The sequence below is a fragment of the Crinia signifera genome, chromosome 6, assembly GCF_055691185.1.
Source record: "Crinia signifera chromosome 6, ASM5569118v1, whole genome shotgun sequence".
Lineage (NCBI taxonomy): Eukaryota > Metazoa > Chordata > Amphibia > Anura > Myobatrachidae > Crinia > Crinia signifera.
The window spans coordinates 290,902,517-290,921,447 of NC_139222.1; the positions used below are offsets into that span (position 1 = coordinate 290,902,517).

General features: G+C 50.2%; 2 protein-coding genes across 4 annotated transcripts in view; both read left to right on the top strand.

Moving 5' to 3' along the window:
- The window catches only part of LOC146009790 (pancreatic triacylglycerol lipase-like), a 138,206-nt gene extending 132,414 nt beyond the window's left edge, over positions 1-5,792 (top strand). The window contains exon 8 of the mRNA XM_083150250.1: positions 5,668-5,792. Coding sequence (XP_083006376.1) covers positions 5,668-5,792 — 125 coding nt within the window. The remainder of the gene's footprint in view (positions 1-5,667) is intronic.
- A 241-nt stretch (positions 5,793-6,033) lies between these two features.
- Positions 6,034-18,931, top strand: part of LOC146009484 (pancreatic lipase-related protein 2-like) — a 54,566-nt gene continuing 41,668 nt past the window's right edge. For 2 of the 3 annotated variants that reach the window (XM_083149910.1, XM_083149912.1), the window contains exons 1-2: positions 6,034-6,104; positions 6,297-6,411. The gene's annotated coding sequence lies outside the window, so the exon portion shown is untranslated. Of the gene's footprint in view, positions 6,105-6,135; positions 6,412-18,931 lie in introns of those variants that run through there. The other variant, XM_083149911.1, reaches the window with a different exon arrangement.

An 18,931-nucleotide genomic window follows, 5' to 3' on the forward strand; every position in this document is an offset into this window, starting at 1 on the left:
TATGTACTCTGTGGGGTGCGCTCTCTGTGTGTGCTATGTACTCTGTGGGGTGCGCTCTCTTTGTGTGCTATGTACTCTGTGGGGTGCGCTCTCTTTGTGTGCTATGTACTCTGTGGGGTGCGCTCCCTGTGTGTGCTATGTACTCTGTGGGGTGCGCTCTCTGTGTGTGCTATGTACTCTGTGGGGTGCGCTCTCTGTGAGTGCTATGTACTCTGTGGGGTGCGCTCTCTGTGTGTACTATGTACTCTGTGGGGTGCGCTCTCTGTGTGTGCTATGTACTCTGTGGGGTGCGCTCTCTGTGTGTGCTATGTACTATGTGGGGTGCGCTCTCTGTGTACTATGTACTCTGTGGGGTGCGCTCTCTGTGTGTGCTATGTACTCTGTGGGGTGCGCTCTCTTTGTGTGCTATGTACTATGTGGGGTGCGCTCTCTGTGTACTATGTACTCTGTGGGGTGCGCTCTCTGTGTGTGCTATGTACTCTGTGGGGTGCGCTCTCTGTGTGTACTATGTACTCTGTGGGGTGCGCTCTCTGTGTGTGCTATGTACTCTGTGGGGTGCGCTCTCTGTGTGTGCTATGTACTATGTGGGGTGCGCTCTCTGTGTACTATGTACTCTGTGGGGTGCGCTCTCTGTGTGTGCTATGTACTCTGTGGGGTGCGCTCTCTTTGTGTGCTATGTACTCTGTGGGGTGCGCTCTCTGTGTGTGCTATGTACTATGTGGGGTGCGCTCTCTGTGTGTGCTATGTACTATGTGGGGTGCGCTCTCTGTGAGTGCTATGTACTCTGTGGGGTGCGCTCTCTGTGTGTGCTATGTACTCTGTGGGGTGCGCTCTCTGTGTGTGCTATGTACTCTGTGGGGTGCGCTCTCTTTGTGTGCTATGTACTCTGTTGGGTGCGCTCTGTGTGTGTGCTATGTACTCTGTGGGGTGCGCTCTCTTTGTGTGCTATGTACTCTGTGGGGTGCGCTCTCTGTGTGTGCTATGTACTATGTGGGGTGCGCTCTCTGTGTGTGCTATGTACTATGTGGGGTGCGCTCTCTGTGAGTGCTATGTACTCTGTGGGGTGCGCTCTCTGTGTGTGCTATGTACTCTGTGGGGAGCGCTCTCTGTGTGTGCTATGTACTCTGTGGGGTGCGCTCTCTCTGTGTGCTATGTACTCTGTGGGGTGCGCTCCCTGTGTGTGCTATGTACTCTGTGGGGTGCGCTCTCTGTGTGTGCTATGTACTCTGTGGGGTGCGCTCTCTGTGTGTGCTATGTATCCTGTGGGGTGCGCTCTCTGTGTGTGCTATGTACTCTGTGGGGTGCGCTCTCTGTGTGTGCTATGTACTATGTGGGGTGCGCTCTCTGTGTGCTATGTACTATGTGGGGTGCGCTCTCTGTGTGTGCTATGTACTCTGTGGGGTGCGCTCTCTGTGTGTGCTATGTACTCTGTGGGGTACTCTGTGTGTGCTATGTACTCTGTGGGGTGCGCTCCCTGTGTGTGCTATGTACTCTGTGGGGTGCGCTCTCTGTGTGTGCTATGTACTCTGTGGGGTGCGCTCCCTGTGTGTGCTATGTACTCTGTGGGGTGCGCTCTCTGTGTGTGCTATGTACTCTGTGGGGTGCGCTCTCTGTGTGTGCTATGTACTCTGTGGGGTGCGCTCTTTGTGTGCTATGTACTCTGTGGGGTGCGCTCTCTGTGTGTGCTATGTACTCTGTGGGGTACTCTGTGTGTGCTATGTATCCTGTGGGGTGCGCTCTCTGTGTGTGCTATGTACTCTGTGGGGTGCGCTCTCTGTGTGTGCTATGTACTCTGTGGGGTGCGCTCTCTGTGTGTGCTATGTACTCTGTGGGAGTCACTCTCTGTGTGTGCTATGTACTCTGTGGGGTGCGCTCTCTGTGTGTGCTATGTACTCTGTGGGGTGCACTCTCTGTGTCTGCTATGTACTCTGTGGGGTGCGCTCTCTTTGTGTGCTATGTACTCTGTGGGGTGCGCTCTCTTTGTGTGCTATGTACTCTGTGGGGTGCGCTCTCTGTGTGTGCTATGTACTCTGTGGGGTGCGCTCTCTGTGTGTGCTATGTACTCTGTGGGGTGCGCTCTCTGTGTGTGCTATGTACTCTGTGGGGTGCGCTCTCTTTGTGTGCTATGTACTCTGTTGGGTGCGCTCTGTGTGTGTGCTATGTACTCTGTGGGGTGCGCTCTCTTTGTGTGCTATGTACTCTGTGGGGTGCGCTCTCTGTGTGTGCTATGTACTATGTGGGGTGCGCTCTCTGTGTGTGCTATGTACTATGTGGGGTGCGCTCTCTGTGAGTGCTATGTACTCTGTGGGGTGCGCTCTCTGTGTGTGCTATGTACTCTGTGGGGAGCGCTCTCTGTGTGTGCTATGTACTCTGTGGGGTGCGCTCTCTCTGTGTGCTATGTACTCTGTGGGGTGCGCTCCCTGTGTGTGCTATGTACTCTGTGGGGTGCGCTCTCTGTGTGTGCTATGTACTCTGTGGGGTGCGCTCTCTGTGTGTGCTATGTATCCTGTGGGGTGCGCTCTCTGTGTGTGCTATGTACTCTGTGGGGTGCGCTCTCTGTGTGTGCTATGTACTATGTGGGGTGCGCTCTCTGTGTGCTATGTACTATGTGGGGTGCGCTCTCTGTGTGTGCTATGTACTCTGTGGGGTGCGCTCTCTGTGTGTGCTATGTACTCTGTGGGGTACTCTGTGTGTGCTATGTACTCTGTGGGGTGCGCTCCCTGTGTGTGCTATGTACTCTGTGGGGTGCGCTCTCTGTGTGTGCTATGTACTCTGTGGGGTGCGCTCCCTGTGTGTGCTATGTACTCTGTGGGGTGCGCTCTCTGTGTGTGCTATGTACTCTGTGGGGTGCGCTCTCTGTGTGTGCTATGTACTCTGTGGGGTGCGCTCTTTGTGTGCTATGTACTCTGTGGGGTGCGCTCTCTGTGTGTGCTATGTACTCTGTGGGGTACTCTGTGTGTGCTATGTACTCTGTGGGGTGCGCTCCCTGTGTGTGCTATGTACTCTGTGGGGTGCGCTCTCTGTGTGTGCTATGTACTCTGTGGGGTGCGCTCTCTGTGTGTGCTATGTATCCTGTGGGGTGCGCTCTCTGTGTGTGCTATGTACTCTGTGGGGTGCGCTCTCTGTGTGTGCTATGTACTCTGTGGGGTGCGCTCTCTGTGTGTGCTATGTACTCTGTGGGAGTCACTCTCTGTGTGTGCTATGTACTCTGTGGGGTGCGCTCTCTGTGTGTGCTATGTACTCTGTGGGGTGCACTCTCTGTGTCTGCTATGTACTCTGTGGGGTGCGCTCTCTTTGTGTGCTATGTACTCTGTGGGGTGCGCTCTCTTTGTGTGCTATGTACTCTGTGGGGTGCGCTCTCTGTGTGTGCTATGTACTCTGTGGGGTGCGCTCTCTGTGTGTGCTATGTACTCTGTGGGGTGCGCTCTCTGTGTGTGCTATGTACTCTGTGGGGTGCGCTCTCTGTGTGTGCTATGTACTCTGTGGGGTGCGCTCCCTGTGTGTGCTATGTACTCTGTGGGGTGCGCTCTCTGTGTGTGCTATGTACTCTGTGGGGTACTCTGTGTGTGCTATGTACTCTGTGGGGTGCGCTCCCTGTGTGTGCTATGTACTCTGTGGGGTGCGCTCTCTGTGTGTGCTATGTACTCTGTGGGGTACTCTGTGTGTGCTATGTACTCTGTGGGGTGCGCTCTCTGTGTGTGCTATGTACTCTGTGGGGTGCGCTCTCTGTGTGTGCTATGTACTCTGTGGGGTGCGCTCCCTGTGTGTGCTATGTACTCTGTGGGGTGCGCTCTCTGTGTGTGCTATGTACTCTGTGGGGTGCGCTCCCTGTGTGTGCTATGTACTCTGTGGGGTGCGCTCTCTGTGTGTGCTATGTACTCTGTGGGGTGCGCTCTCTGTGTGCTATGTATTCTGTGGGGTGCGCTCCCTGTGTGTGCTATGTACTCTGTGGGGTGCGCTCTCTGTGTGTGCTATGTACTCTGTGGGGTGCGCTCTCTGTGTGTGCTATGTACTCTGTGGGGTGCGCTCTCTATGTGTGCTATGTACTCTGTGGGGTGCGCTCCCTGTGTGTGCTATGTACTCTGTGGGGTGCGCTCTCTGTGTGTGCTATGTACTCTGTGGGGTGCGCTCTCTGTGTGTGCTATGTACTCTGTGGGGTGCGCTCTCTGTGTGCTATGTACTCTGTGGGGTGCGCTCTCTGTGTGTGCTATGTACTCTGTGGGGTGCGCTCTCTGTGTGTGCTATGTACTCTGTGGGGTGCGCTCTCTGTGTGTGCTATGTACTCTGTGGGGTGCGCTCTCTGTGTGTGCTATGTACTCTGTGGGGTGCGCTCCCTGTGTGTGCTATGTACTCTGTGGGGTGCGCTCTCTGTGTGTGCTATGTACTCTGTGGGGTACTCTGTGTGTGCTATGTACTCTGTGGGGTGCGCTCTCTGTGTGTGCTATGTACTCTGTGGGGTGCGCTCTCTGTGTGTGCTATGTACTCTGTGGGGTGCGCTCTCTGTGTGTGCTATGTACTCTGTGGGGTGCGCTCTCTGTGTGTGCTATGTACTCTGTGGGGTGCGCTCCCTGTGTGTGCTATGTACTCTGTGGGGTGCGCTCTCTGTGTGTGCTATGTACTCTGTGGGGTGCGCTCTCTGTGTGTGCTATGTACTCTGTGGGGTACTCTGTGTGTGCTATGTACTCTGTGGGGTGCGCTCCCTGTGTGTGCTATGTACTCTGTGGGGTGCGCTCTCTTTGTGTGCTATGTACTCTGTGGGGTGCGCTCTCTGTGTGTGCTATGTACTCTGTGGGGTGCGCTCTCTGTGTGTGCTATGTACTATGTGGGGTGCGCTCTCTGTGTGCTATGTACTATGTGGGGTGCGCTCTCTGTGTGTGCTATGTACTCTGTGGGGTGCGCTCTCTTTGTGTGCTATGTACTCTGTGGGGTGCGCTCTCTGTGTGCTATGTACTCTGTGGGGTGCGCTCCCTGTGTGTGCTATGTACTCTGTGGGGTGCGCTCTCTTTGTGTGCTATGTACTCTGTGGGGTGCGCTCCCTGTGTGTGCTATGTACTCTGTGGGGTGCGCTCTCTGTGTGTGCTATGTACTCTGTGGGATGCGCTCTCTGTGTGTGCTATGTACTCTGTGGGGTGCGCTCTCTGTGTGTGCTATGTACTCTGTGGGGTGCGCTCTCTTTGTGTGCTATGTACTCTGTGGGGTGCGCTCTCTGTGTGTGCTATGTACTCTGTGGGGTGCGCTCTCTTTGTGTGCTATGTACTCTGTGGGGTGCGCTCTCTTTGTGTGCTATGTACTCTGTGGGGTGCGCTCTCTGTGTGTGCTATGTACTCTGTGGGGTGCGCTATCTGTGTGTGCTATGTACTCTGTGGGGTGCGCTCTCTGTGTGTGCTATGTACTCTGTGGGGTGCGCTCTCTGTGTGCTATGTACTATGTGGGGTGCGCTCTCTGTGTGCTATGTACTATGTGGGGTGCGCTCTCTGTGTGTGCTATGTACTCTGTGGGGTGCGCTCTCTGTGAGTGCTATGTACTCTGTGGGGTGCGCTCTCTGTGTGCTATGTACTATGTGGGGTGCGCTCTCTGTGTGTGCTATGTACTATGTGGGGTGCGCTCTCTGTGTGCTATGTACTATGTGGGGTGCGCTCTCTTGTGGTGTCCATCCTTCTGCCACAGGCTCCCGTCAGGAAGAAGAGGCTGTTGAGTTGTTGAACCAACACTACATCACAGGGGAACTGCAGACGGCTTGCCCACTTTTCCGGAGGGGTTCCCCGGTTTTCAGGGGATTTCGGGGAGGGTAGGCAAGTACGCCCATCCCTAGTTTCCAGGCAATACCACATGTCTGCACTGTAACGCTCAGAGTCTGATATGAGGAGATATATGATACATTGCACATTACACTATCAGGAATTATTGGCACAGTTGCATACTGTATCTTATGACTGGACTGGAAGATACTGTCCCCAGACGTGTAATCACTATTCAGCTGATCAGCGTTATACTGGCGCACAAAGTCCAGCGCAGGGTGAAAGGTCAGACTCTGTACCTGAGAGAAGGCGACACGTCCCAATCCGGCCTTCTGAGGACAGTCACAAGTCTACACTCCTGTCTAGGTCAGCGTCTATGTACCATATACATTACGTGTCACATATACATTACGTGTCACAGTCCTGCCTGAGTGCCACCAAGTGTCCGCCATGTGACTTGGTGCTCCCCTGGGTGCTGATGTGCCCCATGTGCTGGGTCAGGTAAGGCTGGAGGGACGTATCCCTGGAACTACATCAGATCATCTGCTCTCTCCATAGGCAACGCTGCAGCTGGAAGGCACCGAGTATTTCTGCACCTGCTGAGGAGTGTGTCACCGCGGCCACATCCACCTGGGACCACAGTACACAGCGTCGACCGTGCAACCGACACAGGGTGAGCTATTAAATACTCTGCCAAACATCATTTCTCTGCCTTCAGCGTTTACCAGCATGACATGTGCTGATGATACGTGTGTGGGGTAACACAATATGCCGACACAGAATACGCCGACACAACATATGGTCTGAGAGATGCATGTACTGCATTGCTCTGTATATTACATACATCAGTCATACTCAGTACAGGGCAGTGACACAGAGACAGGATTATACAGCACATTGTACAGCACTGTCGTATATAGGGGCTGATTCACGGTGATAGACTGCAGTACGCATGTACGCGCCCGTCCTGTGCTGATGTACGCACTCTGTTCAAAAGGTGACTGACAGGAAGTGGGTGTCTGGGGGTAATCGGCTGCTCCGTGGGAGTGCCAAGATAAAGGAGGCGCCGAGGAAACCGCTGGGAGTGTCAGGGAAAATGCAGGCGCGTCCAACATTTGAGGGGAGGGCGCGTGACATCAGCAACAGGGATATGCCTGTATCTATTGTAGCTGCTGAGTCTCCGGCTTCTCTGAGCCTGTGAGAAGTGATGACCAGAGGAAAAAGCGTCCGATTGTGATCCTGTGACGATGGTTTTGGACATTTCCCCCGGCTGCGAATTCGCAATTTATTCACGGATTTGCACGGGGCGGGTTTCCGTTTGTCTGGGCGGTGACTATCTACTCGCAGACATCTGCCAATAGAGGTGACCCCGTATTTGATTGTGGTTTTGAATTCTGGTTTTGGCAACACCCCCCTCTGTGTTTTGGATTTGGACCATGAGCATTTGCCAAACCAGGACATTGCATTCTGCAGTATTGTAGATATTGGGGTAATTCAGACCTCATCCCCAGGGCCATGAATTCACAGTGACTAGCTTTCAGTTAAGACGCAGCCGCATTAGAGTGACATCACGCCTAGCAAAAGATTGTGCCGCTGTGCAAATAGATGGACATGGCTGCAAAATGTCCAAATCCCATTGAAAGACGCTCAACGTTGAATGATTTTATTTATTTATTTACAGTTTCTTATATAGCGCAGCAGATTCCGTTGCGCTTTACAATAGTAATTTTGATATTGCCACCAAAAGCAAGGAGCAGCCAGAGACTTAACTCGGCAGCTGCAGGTGTACAAGTCCTGCAGCTGACGTCACACACCCTCCTCTAACACACTCCTGCACGCCTGCATTATCCCGGACACTCCCAGCGGTTTCCTAGGCACGCCTGTGTTATCCTGGACACACCCAGCAGTTTCCTAGGCACGCCTGCGTTATCCCGGACACTCCCAGCGATTTCCTAGGCACGCCTGCATTATCCCGAACACTCCCAGCGGTTTATAGGCACGCCTGCGTTACCCCGGACACCCCCAGTGGTTTCCTAGGCACGCCTGCGTTATCCCGGACACTCCCAGCGGTTTCCTAGGCACGCCTGCATTATCCCGGACACTCCCAGCGGTTTCCTAGGCACGCCTGCGTTACCCCGGACACCCCCAGTGGTTTCCTAGGCACGCCTGCGTTATCCCGGACACTCCCAGCGGTTTCTAGGCACGCCTGCGTTACCCCGGACACCCCCAGTGGTTTCCTAGGCACGCCTGCGTTATCCCGGACACTCCCAGCGGTTTCCTAGGCACGCCTGCATTATCCCGGACACTCCCAGCGGTTTCCTAGGCACGCCTGCGTTATCCCGGACACTTCCAGTGGTTTTCTAGGCATGCCTGCGTTATCCCGGACACTCCCAGCGGTTTCCTAGGCACGCCTGCGTTATCCCGGACACTCCCAGCGGTTTCCTAGGCACGCCTGCGTTATCCCGGACACTCCCAGTGGTTTTCTAGGCATGCCTGCGTTATCCCGGACACTCCCAGCGGTTTCCTAGGCACGCCTGCGTTATCCCGGACACTCCCAGCGGTTTCCTAGGCACGCCTGCGTTATCCCGGACACTCCCAGTGGTTTTCTAGGCACGCCTGCGTTATCCCGGACACTCCCAGCGGTTTCCTAGGCACGCCTGCGTTATCCCGGACACTCCCAGCGGTTTCCTAGGCACACCTGCGTTATCCCGGACACTCCCAGTGGTTTCTAGGCTTGCCTGCGTTATCCCGGACACTCCCAGTGGTTTCTAGGCATGCCTGTGTTATCCCGGACACTCCCAGCGGTTTCCTAGGCACGCCTGCGTTATCCCGGACACTCCCAGCGGTTTCCTAGGCACGCCTGCGTTATCCCGGACACTCCCAGCGGTTTCCTAGGCACGCCTGCGTTATCCCGGACACTCCCAGCGGTTTCCTAGTCACGCCTGCGTTATCCCGGACACTCCCAGCGGTTTCCTAGGCACAAAATGGTGATAGAGAAGCGCTGGAAGATTTACTTTTCCCTGCAGCCGTCTAAAGGGGATACTCAACCCCTCTTTAGAAAAGAAAACACAATAAATACAGGGTAGACGGCGCAAAGGGATACTATGGATACTTGTTATAGTAAAAAAATCTGTATAATTTAATTTACTCATAAATAAATTTTCATACACTAAAAAGTGAGAGCACCGGCCGGTGGGGTTTACATATAAAAAAAATACATCGCATAAAAAACAGTTACAGTAAGCATACTTTTTGCTCTTTTTGATGTGCTTTAAGTATTTTTTAGGCACACTAGGGTATTTAAATGGTTAATAACCACACTTTATCAAACTTTCACACTTCTAGTGCAGACAGAAAGCAGAGGTTAATAGAATGCAGGCTTTTGGTTTTGTTAGGCATGCACTGGGTTAATTTTTGTAGAGCAGGAATTAATGACAGTCCTTTGTAATGCTGGCCACACATCAGTCCAACTTTCATCCAACCATCCAACTAGTTGCTTGGATGGAATAAACATATGGTACTGGATGGGAGCAAAGGACAATCAGAAATGTGCTCACAAACCCAGGAAAATGGACAAAAACATTCAGTAAAATTTTTAAAATCAAACAGGTTCAACTACAGTTCCGTGTCTGAGCGTCTATTTCTGAAGTAAATATTACATTTACTCCCATCCAGTACCAGATTTTATTCCATCCAAGCAACTAGTTGGATGGTTGGATGAAAGTTGGTCTGATGTGTGGCCAGCATAAGACACTGTTAGGCTGTAGGTGTAAACATTAAGGGCCTTATTCAAGTTCACTCTTTCAGACAAAATCCTTGTTAGATGGACAAAACCATGTGCACTGCAGGGGGGCAGATGTAACTTGTGCAGAGAGAATTAGATTTGGGTGGGGTTTTACTTCAAAGTGAGATGTATATTGCAGTGTTAAAATAAAGCAGCCAGTATTTACCCTGCAAAGAATCACCAAAAAATCACCAAATCTATTTCTATCTGTACATGTTACATCTGCCCCCCTGCAGTGCACATGGTTTTGTCCATCTAAGAAGGATTTTGTCAGAAAGAGTGAACTCGAATAAGGCCCTAAATCACTCCAAAATCACTCCAAAATCACACTCCCATATAATCGGGCTGCTAATTCCCAGCCAGGTGTTAGTGGTCAGTCATTTTGCCATACCATTTAAGCTTTCAGCTGTTAGTAAGCTTGGTTGAAAGTTATAAGAATTGTAAAGATTATACTTATGCTCTGGGATCCTTTTGTAATCCAACTTGAGGGGAGGTTTGTTCAACTGCCCACGCCGTGAGCGGGTCCCCGGCTGCTCTGTTAATTTCGTCAGCCTTATCCAGGACGCTCAGCTCCGGCTTCTGGGACTTGTTCTACAATAGTATAGTGTAGAACAAGTCCCAGTGTGCACTGCCAGACTAAGCTAAGGAAATCTTTTAATAGGTCATCCTGTTTCAGAATAAATAACAGGGACAAGACACACATACGTCGGGCGAGATTCTATATAGCAGAGATGCGGTAAAAACCCCGTTTTCGGGGTTTCTACCGCATCTCTATATGCTATATTGTGCCTCCGCAGTGTCAGCGCTGCGGAGGGAATCGCCAGCAAAAGCTGGCGAATCCCTGCAGAAGCCTATGGGCTTCTTACCGCAGCGCTGTTTGAGGGATCTGTCACGGATCCCTCCCAGCGTGCCCTGCGGCCGGCGCCGGGGTCTGCGCATGCGCAGATAGACTCCCGGGTCACAGACCCGGAAGTCCAGCACCGGCACCGCATCGCAAGGGACAGCTCTTACCGCAAGAGCTGTCCCTTGCGTTAATAACGGCATATGTTACAGCATATGCCGTTATTAAAAATGCGATGTCCGGCGAAGGGGGGCCGCGGATGTTATAACATCCCGCCCTCTATCTGATGAAGCCGCTGACACCATAGGAGGCGGGGAAACGCGTCATCAAACAATCCCTCACTGACTATACGTGGGGCACCACCGATCGGGAGAACCCAGAAGCCGGAGCTGAGTGTACTGGATAAGGCTGACGAAATCAACAGAGCAGCCGGGGACCCGCTCACGGCGTGGGCAGTTGAACAAACCTCCCCTCAAGTTGGATTACAAAAGGATCCCAGAGCATAAGTATAATCTTTACAATTCTTATAACTTTCAACCAAGCTTACTAACAGCTGAAAGCTTAAATGGTATGGCAAAATGACTGGCCACTAACACCTGGCTGGGAATTAGCAGCCCGATTATATGGGAGTGTGATTTTGGAGTGATTTAGGGCCTTATTCGAGTTCACTCTTTCTGACAAAATCCTTCTTAGATGGACAAAACCATGTGCACTGCAGGGGGGCAGATGTAACATGTACAGATAGAAATAGATTTGGTGATTTTTTGGTGATTCTTTGCAGGGTAAATACTGGCTGCTTTATTTTAACACTGCAATATACATCTCACTTTGAAGTAAAACCCCACCCAAATCTAATTAGATCTGCACAAGTTACATCTGCCCCCCTGCAGTGCACATGGTTTTGTCCATCTAACAAGGATTTTGTCTGAAAGAGTGAACTCGAATAAGGCCCTTAATGTTTACACCTACAGCCTAACAGTGTCTTATGCTGGCCACACATCAGACCAACTTTCATCCAACCATCCAACTAGTTGCTTGGATGGAATAAAATCTGGTACTGGATGGGAGTAAATGTAATATTTACTTCAGAAATAGACGCTCAGACACGGAACTGTAGTTGAACCTGTTTGATTTTAAAAATTTTACTGAATGTTTTTGTCCATTTTCCTGGGTTTGTGAGCACATTTCTGATTTGCTCCCATCCAGTACCATATGTTTATTCCATCCAAGCAACTAGTTGGATGGTTGGATGAAAGTTGGACTGATGTGTGGCCAGCATTACAAAGGACTGTCATTAATTCCTGCTCTACAAAAATTAACCCAGTGCATGCCTAACAAAACCAAAAGCCTGCATTCTATTAACCTCTGCTTTCTGTCTGCACTAGAAGTGTGAAAGTTTGATAAAGTGTGGTTATTAACCATTTAAATACCCTAGTGTGCCTAAAAAATACTTAAAGCACATCAAAAAGAGCAAAAAGTATGCTTACTGTAACTGTTTTTTATGCGATGTATTTTTTTTATATGTAAACCCCACCGGCCGGTGCTCTCACTTTTTAGTGTATGAAAATTTATTTATGAGTAAATTAAATTATACTGATTTTTTACTATAACAAGTATCCATAGTATCCCTTTGCGCCGTCTACCCTGTATTTATTGTGTTTCCTAGGCACGCCTGTGTTATCCCGGACACTCCCAGCGGTTTCCTAGGCACGCCTGCATTATCACGGACATTCCCAGTGTTTCCTAGGCACGCCTGCGTGATCCCGGACATTCCCAGTGTTTCCTAGGCATGCCTGCATTATCCCGGACATTCCGTGTTTCCTAGGCACGCCTGCTTTATCCCGGACATTCCCAGTGTTTCCTAGGCACCCCTGTGTTATCCCGGACACTCCCAGCGGTTTCCTAGGCACACCTGCGTGATCCCGGACACTCCCAGCGGTTTCCTAGGCACGCCTGCGTTATCCCGGACACTCCCAGCGGTTTCCTAGGCACGCCTGCTGTGAGGGTACGAGTTCCTCAATCACTCAGACACCGAGCAGATGAAACCAGAAGAATGGTTTATTTTCCACAGCACGCACAAATAGACAATAAACAGTGGCAAAGGTAAATTGCAGAGTAGAAAGATATTCAGGTAGCAGGCCCAAACAGACAGTCCTTGTATAGTCACAGTCCCAGATCAGTTCCACAGGGCAAACTATCACTTAATCCCCACAGCAGTGATAGCATATAAGTCCACACGATACCTAGACAGAGCATAACCTCTTAGTCCAGGACAGTCCATCAATTCTCTCCTCCTGGCTAGTCTGCCAGTCATTTTAAAAACTTCCAATTTCCCACGCTTCTCCATACCATCAGTGGGCTTGCACTCAATCCCTATTGGTGGATTCAAGTCAGGTTTATCCCCCCTCCCAGGTACTGCTGCTGCCCATCTGCTTCTGCCCCCTGCTGGGGTCGGTTCCAGAAAGTCTGGAAGTGGCCAAGATATGCATAGCAGAGTCAACACAAGATACAAAACACAGTCTGATTACATTATGTGGTGGTCACCCCCTGTGGACAACCTTCCTGTTGATAGTAGGGGAATTTGATCACCCCCTGTGGTGATTGTCCTTCAGCTATCCCCCTCATGTAAACAGCAGGAACAATAATCGGCTGATTACATTATGGGCTGATCACCCCCTGTGAAGATTGTCCCTCAGCTTCCACCCTCCTGTGATAGCAGGAACAAAAGTATGGTAATTGGACATAACCTTTTGGTGACTTATTTCCTGGCAGACCATATTAGGGCAAGAGCGATCTGATCTGGAAATACACACAGATTTGGGGGATAGAAACATCTATGGAGAATAAGAGGGTACCGACGGACTAAAATAGTACATTAATTACTACACCTAATAAAATATAGTAATTACAGATTTACAGTGAATCTGATAACCTCACATTCCTTCCCCTACTATTGTAGTCCCGGTACCAAGCTGTTCAGGAACCAATAACAACCTGGAATAGCGGGATGCAGAGCCGAGAATCTGGGGTTTGGATATACCACCTGAGTCCCACAGGGTGACATCATACCAAACCCATCTTGTAAAAGGCGGCTGGTTTGCAGAACCAGCAAGGGCATGATTACAGTCTAAGTCATACATTGGAACTAACAAGGGCTGTAGCGATTCCTCTTCTTCGGATTCTGGGTACCCCCCCTCTGCAACATTGTAACCTACTAATACTTTTGCCTCGGGCACAATGGGGCAGGGACCACTTTCCACCTCCCCCTCTTGCCCAAGGAACAGGGGCCAAACAGCAGGCCAATATAGGGGCTCTGGCCCTGGCACTTCCACCACCCCGTCATGTCCTTCCTCCCCCAAACCCAAACTAGGGGCATGGCAAATTTCAGTCCAGCATTTGGTCTCAATGTCCAGGGCTGAGGAGGGACCCTCCATCACAAACAATTCCGCTGGTGGCTGCAGGACAGGCTGTGTCAGCTCTGTCCCCTTAAAAGCCAGATGCTCACCTGCAGCTACTTCTGCGCACACCTCCTTCTCCGCGATAGCCTCCTTCCCCAGCTGAGTATGCTGGGCAGCCCGAAACACGACGTCATCTGTGACTGGTGGGCTGGTGGCCTGGATGTTGTCGGATACTCCTCTAACCACGGCGATCTCTTCTTGGACGCAGTCCTCATAGATCCCCTGGCAGCAGGATAATAGCTCTGCATCTCCCACCTCAGCAAAAGGGAAGCAGTAGTGCAGCTCCTCCCGGGGTGCCTGGCTCAGAGGCCTCACTTCCTTCACGTTGGGGATAACCTCCCCCTGCAGAGAACACTGAGCAGCTTCCTCCCTAGGATGGGGGAGAATCAATTGCAAACGGTGCCTTTCATCACGCCCCCTGCGACACTGATCTTGCCATGCTGGGGTATCCAGGAGCCCCCGATCAATCGCCTCTTCCTCTGCCACCACAAAGCACTCCTCCAGACACTGCAATTGTTCCCACACACTCAACTGTGCACCGAAATGGAGGATCCATGCTCGATAATCAGCAAATGCATTTGTAGGATCTCCCTGATCGTGAAGGATCTGCTGAAGGATTTCCCCGCGAGTGCAGGATTGGATGGGTATCCCTCGCAGCTGACATTCTGCTATCAGCTCCTCCATACTCATTTCTTCAAGGGCAGTTAGGGGCCCCCCTGACAACGACCCTTCTCTTGCAGTAACAATTAATTCTGTGGCAGACCCCTCGGTTGTCTGCCCAGATTGCAGTAGCCCCCTTCTAGACCTTTCCTCTGGTTCTATCTGGGGCATCAATGTATTCTGGACTTGTCCTTCAGCCTCAGAATATTGTCCTCTTTGTAGCATCTGGGTAACTGTAGCAATCACTTCCTCTGTAAATTCTACAAACTCTGGCTCTCCCAGCAGATTCCAAGAGGTGGCCTCACCTTTACAGTGCAGAAATGCATCCCCCAGGTAACACAACTTGTCCTGTATGCTGGATACTCTCCACCCGCTGACCATCTGCTGAGCGTCTTCCCAGTACTTCCAGATATACTGCATTTTCCTGACAATAAATAACAGATCCGGCTTCCCAGCCTGCCGATACACTGAAGAACCGCCATCCCTGAGCTCCTCTGCTACAGGGGTCTTGAGGCATCGATTTTCTTTCCTTGGAAACATTTTCCCTTTCCACAGGAATGACACCTGCTCACTTGCTGAACATCACCTTATTGCATTTTCCGTTTCCTTACATATGGTCTGATCCTCTGTTCTCTGTGCTTTCTGTGCTCGAAGGTTGGTGTCTGAATGATCCCACTGTCGCTGCCGCCAAATGTGAGGGTACGAGTTCCTCAATCACTCAGACACCGAGCAGATGAAACCAGAAGAATGGTTTATTTTCCACAGCACGCACAAATAGACAATAAACAGTGGCAAAGGTAAATTGCAGAGTAGAAAGATATTCAGGTAGCAGGCCCAAACAGACAGTCCTTGTATAGTCACAGTCCCAGATCAGTTCCACAGGGCAAACTATCACTTAATCCCCACAGCAGTGATAGCATATAAGTCCACACGATACCTAGACAGAGCATAACCTCTTAGTCCAGGACAGTCCATCAATTCTCTCCTCCTGGCTAGTCTGCCAGTCATTTTAAAAACTTCCAATTTCCCACGCTTCTCCATACCATCAGTGGGCTTGCACTCAATCCCTATTGGTGGATTCAAGTCAGGTTTATCCCCCCTCCCAGGTACTGCTGCTGCCCATCTGCTTCTGCCCCCTGCTGGGGTCGGTTCCAGAAAGTCTGGAAGTGGTCAAGATATGCATAGCAAGATACAATACAACACAAGATTACGTTATGGGCTGATCACCCCCTGTGGTGCCGGGTTCCACTAAGTCTGGTATTGACACAAAGGAGCTGAAGGTAGAGACACAATCATAGTCGGATTACATTATGTCCTGATTACCCCCTGTGGACAACCCTCCTGTTGATAGTAGGGGAATTTGATCACCCCCTGTGGTGATTGTCCTTCAGCTATCCCCCTCATGTAAACAGCAGGAACAATAATCGGCTGATTACATTATGGGCTGATCACCCCCTGTGAAGATTGTCCCTCAGCTTCCACCCTCCTGTGATAGCAGGAACAAAAGTATGGTAATTGGACATACACAGGAAAGAATTCACCACAAGGTTATTTCCTGTCCGACCAGATTTGCTTAACAGCATCTAATACTATGGTACACACAGATATGGGGAATAGAAACATCTATGGGGAATATGAGGGTACCGACGGACTAAAATAGTACATTAATTACTACACCTAATAAAATATAGTAATTACAGATTTACAGTGAATCTGATAACCTCACAGTTGGCATAATGTGTAAGGGGCATTATGTTTATAAGGACATTAATAACGTGTGTCATGTGTAAGGGGCATTACTGTGTGGTATTATCAGGGGTGCCGAGAGAAAGGGGTAGGGGTACAAATTACCCAGGCCAAAGTCTGATGGAAGGGCCCAGTGGGGGCCCCGGGCCACCTCCCCGTAAGTGACAGCAGCAGCTGCAGCTCTTCTCCTCTGCCCAGCACACACTGCTTTGTGCTGGGTTGCAGTGTGGCCATGGAGGTGGATAAAATACAATATTTTCTCAGGATTTTTTTCTAGGGTATAATGTGAATAATGTGAGGAGTAATGTATATAAGGTAAAGTGGTACCAAAATGATGACTGCTATGATGAGGGTTGATGGTGCTGGGAAAGGGGAGCAGGGTCAGAGGCGGAACTCGTGGCGGTGCTAGGGGGCACCAGCCAAAATATTGCCTAGGGCGTCATTTAGGCTAGGGCCGGCTCTGGGAAGGTGGATAGTAGTAGACTTGCTCTGGCTGCTTCAGAAGCTGCTGCCTTGCTGTAGTTGGGAAGGGAAAGTGGATTGTTGGAGACTTGCTCTGGCAAAAAGGTCGGAGGACGCGTACCGCCACCCCACGCGGGCTCGCTGTGCTCGCCACGCTTGGGGTTGATGTTGATAGTGGGGGGGGGGGGGCGTGGGGGTGCATTTAACATTGTAAGCACCCATTAGGGTGCTTATACAATTAAAAATCTTATAGGGGCCATTTAACATTGAAAACAAAACATTTGGGTGCTTATACAATTTCAAATCGCATCGCATGCGGGTATATGGCATGCGATGCGATACAATGAATAAGATGAATATGGGCTGAATATCGACTGAATATCGTGGGCGCCGTGCTAGGAAACAAGTACCGCAGCAGCTTCTGCTCTTCTGTGGTTTGGAAGGTGGATAGTTGGAGACTTGCTCTGGCTGCTGCAGCAGCTTCTGCTCTTCTGTGGTTGGGAAGTGAAGGTGGATAGTTCATACCTCCCAACATGACCCTCTCCAGGAGGACACATTACTCTGCTCCTGCACGTCTCTGGTAATGTCAACACAGATGAGGGTTGTCACGGACCCACCAGTCGCTCCTCCAGATACGTCAACCTGAGGAGCTCTGGCGGTGACTGGGGTTCACTTTTGACACACGAGTCCCCTCTATGAGGTACGCCGCCACCAGCAAAGCCTGATTTAGCGCTTTGAAATTGTGCAAGGTACACCAAGCTTGCACCTGACAGCACAATACAAAAAAGGTTGTTACGTTCTCTTTTGGCTTAAGTCCTCAACACAAATTCAGAACTGGAATTATGAATGATTTATTCCAAGAAAATACTACAGAGCTTTAGTGATAAAAATGGTTACAAGATGATTACAAAGATTTTAAAAGTGCAAGAAATACAACTCAAAAATAAAAGGGAATTTAAAAAAGACAGAACTGTATCTTACACACAAGTACTGATTCTGTAGAGAGGGGATTTCACATGAAACATCCGGGTCGCTTCCAGCCAGCTTGCTGATCCCCTAAGAATTACCACCAGCTATAGGGAGAAGTGTTTAGTTATACCTGCAGATTCCTCCCCCACCATTGGGATTTTGACCACTTCCCTGCTGGACACTAATGACTATCCCTAAATAATTGATCCTCTTACATGAAGGATTGGACCACTGATTTGAAGTGATTTGTATACTGTACATTCCTTACCCAGTAAAATGCAACAGCCAAGACTGATAAGAGATCTGAACTGGAGGAGGGAGAAAATCTCTGACCTCTCTTCTGGACCATAGTGATCTAACCCCCAATCTGGTTTAAGAAGTGTCTCAGATCTTATCGGACAATTTAACTTCAGAGAACTCTACAGATGGTCACTCTGAGGGAATACAGAAACAACCTCCATGGGTCACCAACAGTTCACCAGTACAGAAGAAATACATTGATAGCACACATAATAATAATAATAATAATAGGAGGCATGATTTATTCGATCCATCATGTGATCGGATTGTGACTAGGATAATGACACATTAAGAGGCAAGCCCAGGAGCAGAACATTGTGTCCCTCCTGAAGAGGGTCATGTTGGGAGGTACGATAGTTGGAGACTTGCAGTGCCTGCTGCAGCAGCTCTGACCTGCTGTGGAAGGGAAGCAAAGGTGAATAGTTGGAAACCCACTCTGGCTGCTACAGTAGCTCCTGCTCTGCTGTGGTTGGAAAGGGAAGGTGGATAGTTGGAGACTTGATCTGGCTGCTGCAGCAGCTTTTGCTCTGTACATTAACAACTTTGTATAAATGTGTTGTGTTCTTTACATTGAACAAAAGGTCAAATTAATTAGCATAATCTGGACCACCTGCTCATTGTGATGGACAAGCAGAATTAGGACCTTGGCCATAGGACAAGGAGATAAAGGACCTGAGGCCAAATGACAAGGAGAAATAGGACCTAAGGCCACAGCACAAGGAAAAATAGGACCTGAGGCCACAGGACAAGGAGAAATAGGACCTGAGGCCACAGGACAAGGAGAAATAGGACCTGAGGCCACAGGACAAGGAGAAATAGGTCCTGAGGCCATAGGACGAGGAGAAACCTGACCTGAGGCCTTAGGATGAGGAGAAATAGGACCTGAGGCCACAGGACAAGGGAAATGGGACCTGAGGCCATAGGACAAGAATAAATAATACCTGAGGCCATAGGACCTGAAGACATAGGAGAA